Genomic DNA, 19812 nt, shown 5'->3' on the forward strand with positions numbered 1-19812 from the left:
TTGTCTGTCGTGGTAAGTAAAGCAACCTTTGTGTGTGAGTATGTGAATGGTCTCTGTGTGGCTGGCTTAGACACACCTCCTTGCCCTTCCTTCCTAACAGACCTTCTCCTTTGCACTAAAAACTAGCTGCTGTGGTCGATATAAAGAGGGAACCTGGAGATCTGCCTCGCTATCATTGCTAAGCTGAGTGAGAAGGGAAGATCTGACATTGCTGGAATCCCAAGGTTATGTAAGTGTTCCATCTGTCTTTAACTCATATCTAGGGCAATAACTTCTTAATGCATTCAAATTCAAGCATATGGTATTATAGACAGCTAATTACAGATCCCGTTCTCATGCAAATAGTTACTTTGCAATATACATCCATTAAAAAAAAAATACACATTTGAAAAGCAGCTGTGCAAAAAGTATATGCTGCCATGTATGAGATTTTGTAAACTACAAAATAAAATTTTGCATAATGAAAAAAGTTATTTGTTAATGTAATTGCAATGAAAGCTGTATATGCTGTCCCTTTCTGCACTGCTGGTCCTAATTCTTGAAACAATGTAGCAGAAAACAGCTTTGCACTGTCAAACATCTGTTAATCAGTTGGCTACTGCTAAATCATTTCAAAAATCAGAACCGAGAGGGCAAGGAGGGAAAGATGCTGCTTTTCAGTAGCAGTTGTATTTACAAATAGCTTTTAAAACCACTGAACATGTGTAATCATTGTATATTGCATAGAATGACTAGAATGATAGTTGCATAGAATGACAATTTCTTTCATTATGCATCATTTTGTTTTTGAGTTAACATACTCTTCAAAGAGGCAATAAAGGTACTCCGCTGCAGAGATCTGAGCAAAGCATATACAATTTGTATTTACAAAAAAAAATCATTTTTTTTTTGTAAAGAGGATGATATATATAATTTAGAGAGAAAGATATATATTTATAATTGGGCTGTAAGGAAATAATAGAAGCTGTAGTTCTACAACATCCCTGTTGGCCTGTTATAGTGTTTAATGTTCTTAAGTTCTCTTTAGTGGAATTATATATTTTGTAAAGATTTACACATTGGTGGTTCATAGGCTGGAAAATGTTTCTTATAGCTACGTCTTGTCCCTTTGTGGAAGGAATTGTGCTGGAGTTGTCAGCTTTTTAAACTAATTTTGCCTCAAATAAGAATTGTGCTAACATGGTGCATAATATGCCACCATATATGACGTGCTTAATGGGAATTGTAACAGTGCAACAGGCAAAACTTTTTTAGTAACTACAGGTAATTAGACCTGATGAGAATTTACAGTTACAACATAACTAATACTTCTGTGCAGTTGGCCAAACCAGAGACAGTGTGTTAACACCAATGCACAGCACCTAGAAATAAGGAACAGTATGATACACAGATATGGAAAAAAAATGCTTGGGACCTGGGGTTTTCCGGGTAAGTGATCTTTCCGCAATTTGAATTGCCATACTTTGTCTACTAAAAATTATTTAAATATTAAATAAGCCCAACAGGACTGTTTTAGATCCCATAAGGATTAATTATATCTTAGATGGGATCAATTATATGGTACTATACTATTTTATTATTACAGAGAAAAAGGGGATCATTTTTAAAAATCTGAAATATTTGATTACAATTCTGAGCTTTCTGGATAATGGGTTTCCAGATACTAGATCCTATACCTGTACATGTGTAAAGCATGTTTTTAAAACTATGTAGGTCAAAGCTAGGTACATTTCTAAACAGAGAATTTCACTTTGTATGTTTTTGAGACAATACAGCAACTGCAGACATGTCTGGCATGATTTGGTGAGGTTGGTAACACAGTGCTCTAGTTTCCCCTCTTGTGCTACTGCTTAACTTGCAGGCGTCCCAGGGGGTTTCTGGCCATTGGCCTATTTTGAACAGCACATCCTTTGTTTTAAGCCTCACAGGAATGAAATGATTTCTGACTGAGATTTACTGAGAACTCAAAGCCAAGTCTTCTTTATATATTTATATATATTTGTTAGAATTTTTTTTAAAGAATTGTGAGTACATAATTATCTTTGCACTGCCACCTGCAAAACTAAAATAACAATAATGTGAAGAGTTGTGTTTCTAAGTTTGCTTTAATGGTTTGACTGGCAAAGTGTATATCAGAAGTGAGCAGAGTTTACATTTGGCTGGCTTGCACTTTTATCCATCTGTTGTGCACATTGCTGTCCTAGAAAAGAGTGCAAGGTTTTAACAGGACCTTTATATACAGAAGGGTCTGTTGTTTTCAAAGCTAACCTTATTGTTGCATAGGTGGGCCTAACTGAGCAATGTAAGCTCGATGTATAGTCAGTACCTTAGCCAGGGAATATCATTTACATAAAATAAAATTATATATTTTAGTTTAGTTTAAAAGGCAAACACAAAGATCAGGGGTGCCAAGGGTTTCCTGGATAAGAGGTGTTTCCATAACTTCTATAATGGGGTTACAGATAAGGTATCCCATAGTTGTATAATGAATAGCACCATTGCTGCTATATCATCTCAAGAGTGTGGTTTGACCCCATTACTTATTTAGGATCTTAATCAGCACCTTTGGCCTAGAACAGGTTCCTAGGGTTACCATAGGGTGTAAATCCTATGCATTTTGGAACTACAGCAATATAAGGCACATATGTCGACATTCTGCTTGTTGCTTTAAACTATTTATATTTAATTATTTGTGTGCAAACTTGTTTCTACATTTAATGTATGAACAAAATTAAAAACATTATTCTGGTTAAATTGCTACCTTCTAACCAGATTATCATGGCCACGTCAAATCAGCTTTTCTTTCAGTCTGACCAAATGACAACAATAATGTATGTTACTTGTGTAAGTGCCTACTGAGTCATTATTCACCTACAGATCTTTCTGTCAAATGAATTCTGTTTGGCTGTGAATTTTCCCTTCTACTTTTCTCTATATGGCTTTTAGGCTTTATAGATAAAAAGAGGTGTTCTGTCTTATATTATGTATCACAATCTCCCCTTGTACTTTATCTTGTCTTATATGCATATGTTGATGAACATTATATTGTCATTTAGGAAATCTAGGAAGTACACAATATGTCTGAAAAACCCAAACTCCATTACTTTAATGGAAGAGGCAAAATGGAATCCATACGCTGGCTTCTAGCAGCAGCTGGAGTTGAGGTAAGTGCAAACACACTGTTTTTACTTGCCTGCTAATATTCTTTGTATTAAACCGCCTGCTAAGTAGTATCTTGTACTAAAGTGTCAGCATAATTATTTTTTTAATTAGATTTTATTCACTTTTTTTCCTTTGGCAGTTCGAGGAAGAGATGATAGAAACCAGAGAACAATTTGAAGCATTATTTCAAGGTGTGTTTATAATTGATATGTAATTGTCTGTCATTCTAGGCTAGGGTAGCTCAGCTCCTGTACCACTTGACTTGAAGGTCATCAGAAAAAGTATACACTTCTGAGCATAATATATCTTTTGGCAAAAGTACAACCCCTAAAAGATATCTGTTTCTCAAAATCCAACTCCTCACTCCTGTATGAAGAGGGAATGAGAGAGATGCTGAGAGCAGGAGAGTAAAGACTAACTTGATTATTTCAGAAATGGGTCAGCATTTTTAACTGATTATATTTGGAAAATGTCTTATTTCAGTATGATGAAGCTTATATTAAATTTTCCCCTTTAAAGGGATGATTCGCCTTTAGATTAACTTTTAGTATGTTATAGAATGACCAATTCTTCATTATTTATTTTTTATAGTTTTTGAATTATTTGCCTTGTTTTTCTAACTTTATGCATCTTTCAAATGGGGGTCACCGACCCCAGCAACCAAAAAACTAATGCTCTGTGAGGCTACAGCTTTATTGTTATTGTTACATTTTATAGCTCATTTTTCTATTCAGGTCCTCCCCTATTCATATATCAGTCTCTCATTCAAAGCACCCCCTGGTTGCTAAGTTAATTTGGACCATAGCAACCAGATAGCTGCCGAAACTATAAACTAGACAACTGCTGAGCAAACCGTGAAATAACTAACAAACTACAAGTAATAAAAAATGAAGATCACTTGCTAATTGTCTCAGAATATTACTCTCTACATCGTATTAAAAGTTAACTCAAAGATGAACAACCCCTTTAAGAACTAGAGCCCAAAACAGCTCTGTATACTCCAGGGACCTATGAAGAGGCAAAACTATGTTTTCATTCCTCAAATTACTGTTTATGCAACACAGTATGTTATGAAGACATAGTCAGATGATAGAAGGCAACATCACTACCAAACTGCAATAATCGGCACAAAATCAATAAATGAACAATAAAATAGGTTCTAACTGTAAACTTAAGGTGGGCATACACAAGCAGATTTTAGCTGCAGATTTGTGCCCTTCAGACCAAGTCGGCAGCTTATCTTTCCATGTATGAGCACCTCTGACGGGCCTACCCAACTGAGATCTGGCCTAAAATTGGGCAGATCTCGATTGGGCGGGTCTGATTTTTCTGCCGGCTCACGGAGTGCATCAGCTCATTGATGTAGGACTTGGTCTGACGATGACTATGCCTGCTGTTTTCATTTGGCCATTTGGTCCTAGGGCCAAACAATCGAGAAGATCCACTTGTTTGGCAACCTCACCAAATGAGCGGGTCGCAACATGTATGGCCACCTTTAAGCTGTAATGGTTAAAGAATTCTCCCAAGTGAAATGAGCTTTTGTTTATCTACCTGGTGCCCTACATAGCGGTGATGTGAAGTAATTCACTGGAGATCAGATCATCTGGCAGTTTTAGACCTGATTTTATATAGTGTATAGGCATAAAAATATATTCTCTGTTTTCGTAAAAACCCTATATACACTTTGGCAACCCTTAAGGCTCGAACAGACAGGTGTTTCGACCTGCGTTCCCCTGTGGTGGAGTTCTCTTGCGTTCCACACCAGGGAAGCTCGGGATGAAGGGCAATCCATTCTTTCTTATGGGACTGTACCAACACAGGGGCATGTAAGCACCAAACACAGGTGGAACACTACATGATGAACTCCGCCATGCAACATGATTAACTCAGGGTAAAACTGTAGAAGCCCTTAAATTGGTTTAGAATAAAGTGATATGAGGAGAGAGGAACACTCCAAAATGTTTCTTTTTGGTTTTCATGATTTAGCTTTAAAGGAGAAGGAAAGGTAAAAACTAAGTAAGCTTTATCAGAAAGGTCTATGTAAATACAGCACTTACAGTAATGCTGCACTTAGTCCTCTATCAAAAGAAACACAGGATTTCTTGTCTCTTTTTGTGTAAACATGATGTTCCAATGTCTGACTTTCTCTCTGAAACATCCTTAATTCCCGGGGGCAAGAGTCTGCGCAGTTCTCTCCTCTCTCCCCTCTCCTGTTCCCCCCCTCCCACCAGAATGCTAAGAGTTCTCTCCCTACTTCCTTAGGAATGTGTGATCTCAGCTATAATGGCTAGAGACTGCAGGAAGGAAGCCACATAAAATGGCAGCTGCTATCTTAAGCAAAGGGAGAAAGCTTCTAAAGCTGTTTATTTATTCTGCAGAAACCATTAACATACCTAAGTATATTGTTCTAGGTGGCACTAATGTGGCAAATCTATTGGCAGTAATATAAAAATGATTTTCCATCTCCTATAAGCACTTTTTTCCCCCTGACTGCAGCTTTCTCTTAAATGTAAGGTCTTGTACTAATAATAGTGTAAATCACTCAAAATGATAGTGATGATGTTAGTCCTTCAATAATAAAGGCATGTATATTTATGAAAAGTGTGTTTTTTATTTGCACTTCTGTAACGCAATATTCTTTAAAAACAATTTTTTTTTATCACAGATGGAAATTTACCTTTCAAGCAAGTACCGGTGGTTGAAATGGATGGGATGAAGTTAGTACAAACAAAAGCAATCCTACAGTACATTGCTGCAAAGTATAACCTTTATGGAAAGGACATAGTAGAGAGAGTATTGTAAGTGAAATATTTTGACCAAAAAATGAATAAATAAAACAATGAATGTAGAAATTTGATTATACAAAAGCACTGATGCAACTCCATTTGTGGTCCTGGAATGTTTGTAACCTTAGCTGTTTTCTAAAGTGTTGTACCGCTATACTGAGGTGCAAGGAGTGCACAGTGACACAAGTACCTCTAATAAATAGGGTTTTCGGATAAATGACTGCAGGAAAATTTACAGGCCTGCCTGCAAATGGGCCTAGAGTCCTGCATCATGTTAGGTAATGTAGGTTTAATAAACTGGACCCAAGCAGGGATTATTTATAACATTATTAATAGGGATGTAGCGAACCTCAAAAAAAAAGTTCGCGAACTTCCGCCGAAAATTGCGAATATTCGCGAACTTTGCGAACCCCATAGACTTCAATGGGAAGGCGAACTTTAAAACCTAGAAAAGCCATTTCTGGCCAGAAAACTGATTTTAAAGTTGTTTAAAGGGTGCCACGACCTGGACAGTGGCATGCAGGAGGGGGATCAAGCAAAAATTTCTCTGAAAAATTGACCCACGCTGTTTTTCGAAATGATCGGTAATTTTGCGACTTTTTCGTAATTTCCGGCGCTTTCGTAAAGTTATCGTAAGTTTTATGACTTTTTCGGAGCATTCGTAACGTTATCGTAAGTTTTGCGACTTTTTCGGAGCATTCGTAACGTTCGCCGGCGAACAGTTCGCTACATCTCTAATTATTAACAGTGGTCAAATTTTCCCCTGGGCAGTAACCCATGTCACCCAATCAAGTGTACTTTCATTATTCATGCTGCAGTTGGCTATGGGTTACTGCCCATGGGCAAATTTGCCCAGTGACTATAAATAAGCCTCATGGTGTCACATCTGTGACACAACAAGTTTGCTACTGTAACTTTCATTCCTCAGGGTGGACATTTGACCCAGACCAATGCCCCCATCGCCCACTGCTTCCTTCATTCCCGCCCTCCTTTGTGAACCTGGCTAGGCTCCCCTCCCAAAAAAATTATTCTGGGGGAAAACAACAGATTCAGCATCCCCTTATAAAAGGGGTATAACATGTATTTGTTCTCTGTCTGTCTCTCAGGATTGATATGTATGTGGAAGGTACCACTGAATTTATGGAGGTTATAATGTCACAACCCTTCCTACAGAATGTAGAACCAGGAATGCAAATTGATGTCTTGGTACAGAAGGCCAAAATGTGCTACCTCCCAGTTTATGAAAAGGTAAGCAGCATGCAATATATTTTTCTGGTGATGCTCCATGGTATGGTGAGCAAGATAGGCTCACTGGAGTTTAAAAAGGGTAATGTTTATTGTAAACCTTACTGACCCTCTGTGTTGCCAAAATTAATGTTTAAAGCCTCTGTAATCTTACAGTATTGACAAAGCACAGATATGTTAGTTCTGAAAGCTGACAGGTGTGAATCAGTATCTCATACAAAGTTTGTCAGTTTGTTTTATTATCTCATTTTAAAATATGTGAAAATAAAATTATAATACTGTGTAACAGAACTGTATATTTTGCTGTAGGTATTGAGGGATCATGGCCAGGACTTTCTAGTTGGAAATCAATTCAGCTGGGCGGATATACAGCTGCTAGAAGCTATCCTAATGATAGAAGAAAAAAGTGCCAATGTGCTCTCTAATTTCCCTCTGTTGCAGGTAAATGAATATACAGTTAAAATGCATCCTATAGAACAGTGGTTCCCAACCTTTTTTGCACCACGGACCGGTTTCAAGCAAGACAATTTTTCCAAGGACCGGGGATGGGGGGTGCGGCGCAACTAGTGCTAGTTAAATGTTATATTATGCACTTTACTATTAATATTATTATTACATACAGCTTAATAAAGTACTTTGGTCCTTGTTGTAATCAGTAGAAATCTTCCTGGGCTTCGCATAGCTATTGTCATGGCTGTGTAAAGCATCAGGGAGTTGGGATCACAAGTAATTGGGACCTTTCATATGTTTAGTGTCAATCACTAAACCTCTGGGATAAGACAGGCTTTAGGGCTCTGGTACACGGGGAGATTAGTCGCCCGCGGCAAAACTCCCTGCTCGCGGGCGACTAATCTCCCCGAGTTGCCTTCCCTCTGCCATCCCACCGGCGAACATGTAAGTCGCCGGCGGGATGGCAGACGCGGCGGCGCGATTTCGCGCAAATCGCCGAAAAAGACTCGCGAGTCTTTTTCGGCGATTTCCCGAAATCGCGCCGCCGCGTCTGCCATCCCGCCGGCGACTTACATGTTCGCCGGTGGGATGGCAGAGGGAAGGCAACTCGGGGAGATTAGTCGCCCGCGAGCAGGGAGTTTTGCCGCGGGCGACTAATCTCCCCGTGTACCAGAGCCCTTAGAGAAACCCATTACTGCTGGGAGTAGCACTTCCACAACAATCAGAGGACAGCAGTTTGGGCAACACTGGCGTAACTATAGAGGAAACAGACCCCGTGGGGGCCCAGACCGTGGTCTGTTTCCTTTATAGTTTGAAAGTAAATTAAAAAAATAGTTTAAAAATACCCATTCTCCAGCCGCACTTTGCAGAAGGGGAGCAGGGGCATGGGCAGACAGTCCTGACTTGTTACACTGCTGTTGGGCAACACTGATATATGATTCCCTCTTGCCATCTTGTCCTACTATATCTTTTATGCACCCCCTTACTGCTTTGTATGATGTGCCCAGGTAAGTTATTCTACTAGAACCCTGGGGTGAAGTCTGTGACCAGCAGGATTCACCAAAATCTAACTTTCACACTGAGCTGTTGGCTCATTGACTTAATTACAAGGGGTCCTATGGGATGGGAATATTGCATAAAGGAGTTATGTAAAAGAATAAGGGCTATATCCCTAGACTTTAATCAGTACAGTGATATTACTTTAAACCTGAATACAAAGAAATACATTTGTAGAAATTGCATGTGTAAATTTGTAAAGCCTGTTTGGCTCAGGGTCCTGTAAGTTTCTGATTGTTTCAATTGTTTGTCAGCAGTACCATCCCTTGCTTAAACACTGATGAATGTGAAATACAAATCCTAGAAACTACATTTTTAGACCTGCATTACACATTGCCATGGTGTGTCAGATGCACATTGAATGGAATCCTTACACGAGCACTCTCCTGTCAATGCACAAAGATATAGAGCAGATTTTACACTGGTGGAGAAAATACAGGATTCGCCATAAACCTTACTTTGGCTCAAGGTGATTGTCACTATTTACAAATTTTTTCAAGGATATTCTAGACACACAGCCAGGATCTTTTTTCACATAGAAATAAGAGGAGGAGTTGCTAGAGATAGTTTAACTATGTTTAGAAATGAATCTATTATAGGTACACAGACACAATAATGTTAATGAACATGTGTATATATTTATATATTATTTTACAATATATCATATCAATTTTTCTAGGACTTTAAGGAAAGAATAAGTGAAATTCCTACAATCAAGGCTTTCCTTTTGCCTGGGAGCAAGAGGAAACCTCAGCCAGATGAGAAATATGTGCAGACAGTGAATGCAGTACTCCAAATGTACTACAAAGTGGCTTTTAATTTTCGTATAAATTGAATCACTTAGCCAAATTCACCATTGTGTTTTCACCTATCAGAAAAATTGCTTGTATTATATTTCATGTTTACAGTCATTTAATTGTGGTATTCTCTCAGTAGGCTGGAAAATCAACGTTGCTAGTAAATGACAATTAAAGTTTCATGCCTTTAGTCTCTCATCATTTAACTTTAAAATTGTGCCCCTCCAAACCAAAAAATTTACATGGGGACCCCTGTCAAACAGCCGCTTACTAGTTTAAGGGTAATGACTGACCGGGTAGTAGGTTACTCAAAGTGTGTAATTGCATTATACTACATCATTGGCCATTTTTGTATCATTACATAACATTAATAACTTTACCTGTAGCGATTTACATTCAGAGGCAGTGCAAAGACATTGTGGACATTTTGTTAACATGCAATTTAACGTCATTGCCCCCCCTGCCTGCCAACAGATCTCTGTTACCGTGGGAGACTAACCACTCACAAATGCCTTTCCACCAGCAACATTGGGGGTCGTCAGTGGAAAAGCCTATGCATCACTTTGGCTTTGGAAAGCGAAGTAATGCGTAGGCCTTTCCACCGGCGACTCCTATTTTTGCAAGAAAGGCATTTCTGAGAGGTTAGTTGCCTATGGTTGCAGAAGTCTTATCTTACTTTGTGGGACATTAGCCCAAAGTTCCTGCGTGCATACGCAATGCCTTTGGGGGGGGGATGTTGACCCACCACTTGTCATTGAGCGGTGTGGGCAATGATCCCCCCAATGGCATTGTGCATGCAATGACAAGGGAGCGCAGGGGTAGGCAGAAGAGGTACCTGCCTGGCATCCCCCCATCATTGTGCCCTAGGCAGGTGCCTCTTCTGCCTACCCCTAGTTCTGGCCCTGCTCTCTGTTTGAGGGAAACACCCTTGGCCAGAAATTGTCCCAAGTAAGCACTAGGCCACACCAGAGGATTGATTCACTAAAGTGCGATAAAACAAGCGCTATTTATAGCATGCATTAAAAATTTAATTGCATCTTATTTTTCACATCTTAACGCAAAATTCACTAAAAGGATACTTTAGTTAATTTAGATGCAATGCTGTTTGCGTTATTTAAGTCACGAAGACTATTTTCATGCGGTATTTGATGCAACGCATGCTAATTAACGCAGCGCACTACTTGTCGCGCACGCTAATTAATGCACATGCGCTACTTATCACGCGCACGCCATATTAGCATTTCTTTCGTAAAATTACTGTTCTGAAAATGACCATTTCCCTGCAATTTTAACGCAAAAAAGCATGCAATAGCGCTTATCGCACTTGGTCCTTAAGGGAAATTTTAAACAGAGAATGAAAGGAAGGTATGGGAGTACAATTAATTAAAACTTTTAACTCTCTGGAGAAGGGACTGAACCTGGGCCTTGGATTTATGGCAATTTACATAGATTAAAAACTGCCAGCACCCAGCCCGAAATACAAACATCTGTAGAGATACTGGGCCAGTTAATAACAAGGGATTCCTTTTACTTCACACTTCAGTAACTTACCCTAAATTACAGTATATCAAGTCACTTTGATCCACATTATCCTGTACCTTATTTGTTTGTATCTATTTGTCCCTTCTCATTGGCTGCCAAGATAATCAGGTATCATAATCTTGTTGTGTTAGTCAGTCAGGTAATTTCCTTTAGGATGCTGTTTCACCATAAACAGCTAAACAACCAGTTTAATTTGAAATGCTAAAGACCCTCCAGGTGACTTCCTGTGATATCTTGGTGTTGATCACCCACCTATAATAAATACCAAGGTAACCACCCCAAAGGCACTTCAAAGCATTCTAAACTTAATTTACATCTGACTGACTCATTGTTTAAATCTATACAGGTATCTTGTGCACTATGAACATTCATACAAGTAAATGATATGAATATCATACACTTGCAGGTATGTATGCATAATCCCCACACATATTACTACAGATGTGTAAAAGGTTTACCTGTGTCAGATTCCCCTTAAGAGGCAAGTTCTGTATTGCTGATCCTTTTCATAGTAAAATAATTAAAAGTGATATGGTACAACCCCATTTTCAAAAAGTTGGGAACCTGTGTACAATATAAATAAAAAGTCTCACGCTGTGTGTAGGTTGACAGGACTGATACTGGGGAGATTTGGAGGAGAAGGTCCCATTTGTGCCAATAGCCTATGCCATCACTGAAGTAATTATACTTTCCTTAAGAAATGTTACATTTATGTCTATAGTACAATAAGGTAACTCGGGGGAGTAGGGGTTTGAGTGCAGCAGGCATTTACCTATTGTGACCCACAGATATACAACAGAGAACAATTAACCAAAATGTCTCCAGCCTAAAGCTGGCCATACACGCACCGATAATATCGTATGAAACCTAGTTTCGTACGATATTCGGTGCGTGTATGGCAAGTCGGCGAGTGGACCGATATCGCAGGAGGCTGCTGATATCTGTCGACTCGACGATCGGCCAGGTTAAAAGATTTTGATCGGGCGCCATAGAAGGCACCTGACCAAAATCTGCCTTCAGCGCTGAATCGGCAGAAGGAGGTAGAAATCCTATTGTTTCTACCTCCTTATCTGCCTGTTTCAGCCCTGAAGGTTAGTGGCGGATCTGACGATCTTTTGTGCGACCGATGGTCGCACGAAAGATCGTCAGATCGCCACGTGTGTGGCCACCTTTACTTGTGGTCACTTTGGGAGCCAAAAGTGTAGTTCCTATCCCTTACCACCAAAAAGGGGACATGCTGAATATCAAAGTTGCACATGGCACAATAAACATGGTTCAATAAACACACTTCTGCAGGGAAAAGTCCTGCTGTTGAGCCTATCTCTGTTCCTCCAACTTTGATATAAAACCGAGAGGAAGACAGTGGGCCTGATGAAGATTTTTCACCATGGCTTCAAGTTTTAAGTTACCAGAGGTGTAACTATATAGCAGGAAGACTTTGCAACTTTTGTGGGTAGGACTACCACCCTTTCTGCAATAAATACCAGACTTTCCCCTTTTTTTGTTTTTCCCTATTAATAACATTGGCATCAAGCAACATTTTTATTGTCCAAGCTGGTAAAATACTGGTCAGCTGGCTTCCCTAGTTGGGCAGCCTAGGAGGTTCAAGAGACCCACTGGGGCAATGACTGATAAGCAGCTTCTTGAACAATGTCGTATTTCCACAGTTTACGGGACCCAAAAATTATTTATATTGGGGCCCATTAACTTCTAGTTACAATCAGTTGTGTAACTATAGAGGAAGCAGGCCCCACAGTTGGGGTCCAGATCACAGGGTCTGCTTCTTCTATAACTACATAACTCCCTTAAAATGTTTGTGCCATTATGCTACCATTATGCTACCAAAAAAATTGCTAAAAAGCATGGCAGCCATCAGGGACCAATTGTTGATTATATCTCAAAAGAAGTATTAGAAAAATAATAAAAGCCATTACAGAGGTGCATAAAAGAGTATTGGGCTTATATATACACGTATGCAGAGGAGTTGCTTTATAATAAAAGCTATAATAAAACAATGGAAAAGGAAGGCAGACTGCCCCATGCAGTACCACATTTGGATGTGCTTGAAGACTTGGAGCTTGACTACCCTTGACTACTTGAATCTTGTTTGGAGGTTCTAGCAGGGGAGTGCAGCTACTCATATACCCTTGACCGGAGATTGGTGCTTCTCTATCGGGGACAGCCATCCTCTTCGACCGAGCGCACAGCTTCGGGAGGGACGCACATGGAGTGGTGAGGGAGGAAGGGGACATCAGCCTAGCCAGCCAGATCAGCCCTAGCGATCAATGGGGTGCCAGATCTCTCTCACATCCAAAAACAGCAGCATTGCATGTTGTTATATAAACCCCCAGCAGTGGTCTTCATTTACTATTAAGGAGAGATGTGTTAGTATTCAAATGGTACGTACATAAAAGAGATGATACACCCTTAGTCCTTTGCTTGATGCTACTTTGCTTTCTTTCATATTTCTTGTGAAAATCGTGTTTAAATCTAAATTTGTTGCCAAACATATAAGCCGAATCATGGGAATCTGCCTATGCAAAACGCTCACTATCTAATTGGTGCAATTAACATCCCCGCCCTCCCCTTAGTATAAACTATTCAAAGCTGCTCCCTCCCCCAGTGACTGGTGAATGGGTTTCTCCCTCCTCCCACCACTTGTCTCCATACTTGCATGGAACACATCCATAATCACCTGTTTTCCGTGTCATTTTTGGATTTTTTTTTGTGGCAGCGGCACTGTGGCATTGATATGGAGTCCTCATACATATCTTACAGGGAAACTGCACTCAAATTGTGTAATAGGCACCAGGTTAAAAGTAGTAGCGAATGTGTGTGACCTTAATTAGCGCATTCACCCACGTCTCCCATAGTAACCGGCCCAGTGCGTGTAGAATTCTCTCAGCAAACCTATTCTGCAGTACCCGGTAATGGTGCACGATGGAGCAGAACATTACGTGCATGCAGTATAAGGCAAAGAGAGGTAAGTGGGTTATGGCTGAGCAAGTTATGTCTGAGCGCTGCGGGTTTGTCTGGCACACTCCGATTCAATGTGATCTACAAGTTCTGCAATAACTTTAGTTGTTGAAGTGTATGTAGGGACCCATAGGGTTAATATGCCCCTATGGCTTTAAGCCCTACCATTTCCTATATCATCCTGTTACTGGGCAGAGGTCCATATATCTAGTATGCCATAAGCATATGTCCCTTATTGGTTAACAGGGAGACCACTCCCTTGGCACTCTAATATAGTGCTTAGTAAATGGGTGGGTCTTTCTCTATGGCTGCATCTGATGATTCAGGTGGAAGTTCCACTGAGCCTGGGATTAACAGGGCCCCAGTAAAGCCTTCTACCCTACCCTGATCTATAGTCAGCTGTGAGGGATCCTTGGCTGCTAAGGGACACCCTGAGGGCACAGATACTTGTCCAGGCTACTCTCCACAGGGAGGCCATGCTGGTTGATGGTGCTTACCTTCTCCACCCTCAGCTGAAGTGGTCTAAATCGATGGACACCATATTTTTCTACCTTCTGTGCAATTACCTGATATCTTCTCTGTGTGAGTATTGCTATAACCCTGTGGATCATTGTCTGGGACAATAAACAAGTTAAATTCTGGTTTTCCACAAAGAACCTTCTGGCGCCCATTCTTTCGTTTACTTTGCACACAGCCTAAAGGTGGGCATACATGGGTCGATTTGTAGCTGCCGATATCGGTCCCTCGCATAACTGATGCGGTCCCTGAACAGACTGCGCCCATTGCCGCCGTTCTAATTAGTTCATTTGGCCCCAAGCCAAACAATTGAATTAGCCTACATTTGCCTGATATCGCCCACCCATAGGTGGGGATATCAGGAGAAAATCTGCTCGCTTGGCGACCACGCCAAGCGAGTAGATCTTAATGTGTATGGCCACCTTAAGTGAGTTGTAGTTGCACTACATCCCAAGGATATTTCCACATAGCGCAAGCCCATCTGGTGTGTAGAGTCCTATGTATCTCATGCTCTAAAGCCAATCTAGCTGCTGTTGCCTGTTTTTACAGCCAAATTGGGTTTACATCTGGCAACCAACCTAGGGCAGATATCTTAAAATTGGGGTTACGCTGTGGTGCATTGTGTCTTTAAAAATCGCTGACAGGCGGGCCAGACTCAGTAGGAAAATGGGCCTCTGTCATATTGATCGTGAAGCTAGAGATTTAATTGGCCATGGGTTTCGGGCTTAAAGGTTCCCAGGGTGTTCCCCACTGGGCAGTTGTACTGCCAATCATCCAGAAGTTTTCACTCGCTCGAGGAGGGCATGTAAAACAGTTGGCGCACTTTTTCCAAGGTTCCGTGTGAAGTTGAACGTGGACACGAGATATCCAGGGGTGGTGCCCAGATGTATGTCACTCTTAATCTTAAAGGACATGTCAACCCCCCAACCAAAAATTTTATCAGTGAAAAGTCTGTTTAAAGTTTGTTTAAAAAAAAACCTCTTCAAGAGATCAGGCAGGGGGGGCTATGTGCACATGCGCATTTGAAAGAGATACAAGCGCTTGATGACGTCACCTCGGCAAAATGGGCGCCAGGTGAAATGCAAAGCAAAGAAACAGAGAATGCGGCGGTGCTGGCTGTACAAGAAGATTGTGGGAGCGCAACTAATGCAGTTCGGGTGGGGGTAAGGTACCCTATGCATTACAATTAAAATAAAAATTTGAGTTGACATCTCCTTTAATACTGTGTTTGTATTGTACAATATTAGGATATTCCTACAAGTAGTACCATCACCAAATGAAGAGAAACAGCTGCAGGCTGAGGAGTATAAGCAAGTAAATTATTTTTTAAGGGGAGCTACCATTATGCTACCAAAAAAATTGCTAAAAAGCATGGCAGCCATCAGGGACCAATTGTTGATTTATATCTCAAAAGAAGTATAAGAAAAATAATAAAAGCCATTACAGAGGTGCATAAAAGAGTATTGGGCTTATATATACATATATGCAGAGGAGTTGCTTTATAATAAAAGCTATAATAAAACAATGGAAAAGGAAGGCAGACTGCCCCATGCAGTGCCACATTTGGATGTGCTTGAAGACTTGGAGCTTGACTACCCTACGTACTTGAATCTTGTTTGGAGGTTCTAGCAGGGGAGCGCAGCTACTCATATACCCTTGACTGGAGATTGGTGCTTCTCTATCGGGGACAGCCATCCTCTTCGACCGAGCGCACAGCTTCGGGAGGGACGCACATGGAGTGGTGAGGGAGGAAGGGGACATCAGCCTAGCCAGCCAGATCAGCCCTAGCGATCAATGGGGTGACAGATGTCGCAGCCAGATCTCTCTCACATCCAAAAACAGCAGCATTGCATGTTGTTATATAAACCCCCAGCAGTGGTCTTCATTTACTATTAAGGAGAGATGTGTTAGTATTCAAATGGTACGTACATAAAAGAGATGATACACCCTTAGTCCTTTGCTTGATGCTACTTTGCTTTCTTTCATATTTCTTGTGAAAATCATGTTTAAATCTAAATTTGTTGCCAAACATATAAGCCGAATCATGGGAATCTGCCTATGCAAAACGCTCACTATCTAATTGGTGCAATTAACATCCCCGCCCTCCCCTTAGTGTAAACTATACAAAGCTGCTCCCTCCCCCAGTGACTGGTGAATGGGTTTCGCCCTCCTCCCACCACTTGTCTCCATACTTGCATGGAACACATCCATAATCACCTGTTTTCCGTGTCATTTTTGGATTTTTTTTTTTGTGGCAGCGGCACTGTGGCATTGATATGGAGTCCTCATACATATCTTACAGGGAAACTGCACTCAAATTGTGTAATAGGCACCAGGTTAAAAGTAGTAGCTTTATGGAGCGAATGTGTGTGACCTTAATTAGCACTTTCACTGACCCATGTCTCCCATATGATTTGTAGGACCCCACCGAGCACATTTTTGAAATGGAGGTTGGGCATCCAGAAATTTATAATTTGTTTTTGGTTTTTTTTTCTCAGCTATGAATGCATTCTCTGCTTAAATATACCATTAACACGTATCAGGCACATAGAAAATAGGGCATGAAAAAACTCAGTGAAATACAATTGCAGTAATGGCTACAGTGCAAACTCAGACTGGCAATCTGTGAGTTTTGTCAGAGGGGCTGCTGTAAGAAGTCACAGATTATTGGGCTGTTTGGGCTGTTTTGGCCTCTGTGTACCAGGGTCTATTTTCAATCCCAGTCCAGACCTGCTACAGTGGAATCAGTTTGCCTTTCCCATAAGTCCCCTTATGACAACCGCTAGTGCCGTCAATCTAAAATGGGTGCAAGGTTGTGTGTGTAGTAACACTATATAAAGGTACTTATGTCCACACTAGGGGGCTGATTTACTAAGACACGATTTCGAATCCGAATTGTAAAAATTCCGATTGGAAACGAACATTTTGCGACTTTTTCGTATTTTTTGCGATTTTTTCGGCGTCTTTACGATTTTTGCGTAAAAACGCGACTTTTTCGTAGCCATTACGAAAGTTGCTCAAAGTCGCGATTTTTTCGTAGCGTTAACACTTGCGCACAAAGTCGCGCCTTTTTCGTAGCGTTAAAACTTAAAAGGTGCGACATTTCGCGCAAGTTTTAACGCTACGAAAAAATCGCGACTTTGCGCAACTTTCGTAATGGCTACGAAAAACTCGCGTTTTTATGCAAAAATCATAAAGACGCCGAAAAAATCGCAAAAAATACGAAGAAATCGCAAAATTACCGATCATTACGAAAAAACCGCAATCGGACGCATTCGGCCCGTTCATGGGTTAGTAAATGTGCCCCTAGATGTCAGTCCCCACAATGAAACTGTTAGCTGCAATTAGCACCCAATTTGCAAAAGTTTGATTGTCTGTTCAATTGATGCGTTAGGTGCAGTTGCAGTGGATGCACCTTGGCACTCAGCTGCAAAGGCTGGAATTCTCTGCAAACAATGATTTGTGCCCACAAATTGCACTACCTTATCATTTAGTTTCAGGAATATCCAAAACACTACAGGTCTTGTGTACAATGTGTACAATGCCCCACACAATGGGAAAAGTGCCCAAAAAAAACCAATTGGCTCTCTTTGAATTGAGTGCTGCTTGCATTAGTCAGTGTTCAATTTGAGAGGTGGGGGAAGCATGTAGGTGTCCCGTCCCTCCCACTCCATACACTTTTGTGTGTTATGCAGATTGATAAGGTACAAATTAGCAAGAAGTGTAAGAGGACCCTGTCTTTACAAGTTACCAAATGCTCAAACTGGGGATTTTTTGTCTGGCACTCAAGGGTACAAGTGCTTTAGAAAGGACCCCTTAAATCATTAACATTAAAATGTCTTTCAAATTGTACTTTAGACTAGGTCACTCTTTCCACTTCATTGGCTGTCTCTGCAGGGGGCCCACAGTTTGGGACCCTGTGCTGTAACTGATGCTGCTGAGAGGAGTATTACAAGGCCTGGATTTAGCATAACAATTACTGAAGGTGGCAGTGCTGCTTGTTTGCACTGGTCTTTGCACATGTGTTATTGTATGTCACCACATCTGTAATCAACATTACACAATATAACTGGTAGCTTACAAACAAAAATAATGGTTTTTACATTAAAGGGAGACAACCAGCAAGTGAGTAATATATAAACAGGAGAACCATTATAGGAGCATAGTATTTGGAGTGAGAGGTGAGGGAAAGCATGAATGACACACTTGCAATACAGGTATAGGACCCGTTATCCAGAATGCTCGGGACCAAGGGTATTCCGGATAAGGGGTCTTTCCGTAATTCGGATCTCCATACCTTAAGTCTACTAAAGATTCAATAAAACATTAATTAAACCCAATAGGATTTTTTTGCATCCAATAAGGATTATTTATATCTTAGTTGGGATCAATTACAAGGTACTGTTTTATTACTACAGAGAAAAAGGAAATCAGTTTTAAAATGAATTATTTGATTAAAATGGAGTCTATGGGAGATGGGCATTCCGTAATTCGGAGCTTTCTGGATAATGGGTTTCCGGATAAGGGATCCCATACCTGTACAAGCTTCTGTAACTGGCTCTGTGTGCTTGTGGCCAGGGGAGCGGAGTCCAATCCTGTAATGTCCTGTACACCGGATCACTAAGGCCAGATAAATTAGTGATCAGAACCAGAAAGCAAATATACAAATTTACCATACATTGTTTGTTTTGTGTATTGATGGATCACCTACAAGTTAGAAAACAAAAGCAAAGATCTGATTGGTTGTTATGGGCAACATCACCAGCAATTTTTGTCTCCAGTGTTAATATATATGCCCCTTAATGTGGTATTTCTCTTAATGGCAAATTAATATTTACATGTATTTATAAAGCAACAACATATTCCACAGCACTGTAAAAAAAGTGGGTTTATATAAAATTTACATACAAAGCGACCAATAAGCAATACAAGAGGTGAAGTCTGCCAAGATTACCATGACAGTAATAACAGCACAAACTAGCAGTTAGCAGTTTCAATCTGCAACTTTACAAATTAACATTTTTAACCTCCCCCTTTGATATTTAGAATATTATCTGGGCGTAGGTCAGAGCCTCTGTTCTTTTTCAAGCCGATCACTCTCCAGGCAGCTATGAAAAGTTAGGATAAAATTTTTTGGTCATCTTGTCTCTCAGATCTGGTAATATACCGGTCAGACAGTGTTTGGGGGTCTGGGTATTATGATGTGTAGCGTGTTTTCCACAATGTAGAACACTGATTTTCAAAAATTATGTAACTTATCACAGCACCACCAAATATGCAAC

The 19812-nt window shown here is 40.4% G+C and overlaps 1 protein-coding gene across 2 annotated transcripts; it reads left to right on the forward strand.

Moving 5' to 3' along the window:
* The first annotated feature begins 80 nt into the window (after window positions 1-80).
* gsta4 (glutathione S-transferase alpha 4) lies at window positions 81-9678 on the forward strand. 2 transcript variants are annotated; one of them, NM_001016676.2, is given in 7 exon segments: window positions 203-229; window positions 3057-3164; window positions 3302-3353; window positions 5828-5960; window positions 7055-7196; window positions 7503-7634; window positions 9379-9676. In NM_001016676.2, coding segments are annotated over 6 exon segments (702 nt in total). In that variant the 5' UTR covers window positions 203-229; window positions 3057-3077; the 3' UTR covers window positions 9535-9676.
* Window positions 9679-19812: the final 10134 nt, after the last annotated feature.

The sequence above is a fragment of the Xenopus tropicalis genome, chromosome 5 (genome assembly GCF_000004195.4).
Source record: "Xenopus tropicalis strain Nigerian chromosome 5, UCB_Xtro_10.0, whole genome shotgun sequence".
Lineage (NCBI taxonomy): Eukaryota > Metazoa > Chordata > Amphibia > Anura > Pipidae > Xenopus > Xenopus tropicalis.

What these genes read in the sequence shown, in the direction of transcription:
- gsta4 (XM_012963017.3), top strand. Translation starts at nt 3,078, where the DNA reads ATGTCTGAAAAACCCAAACTCCATTACTTTAATGGAAGAGGCAAAATG. An exon ending in TAGCAGCAGCTGGAGTTGAG is followed by an intron (nt 3,165 to 3,301) that starts GTAAGTGCAAAC and finishes TTCCTTTGGCAG; the next exon opens with TTCGAGGAAGAGATGATAGA. An exon ending in ATTTGAAGCATTATTTCAAG is followed by an intron (nt 3,354 to 5,827) that starts GTGTGTTTATAA and finishes TTTTTATCACAG; the next exon opens with ATGGAAATTTACCTTTCAAG.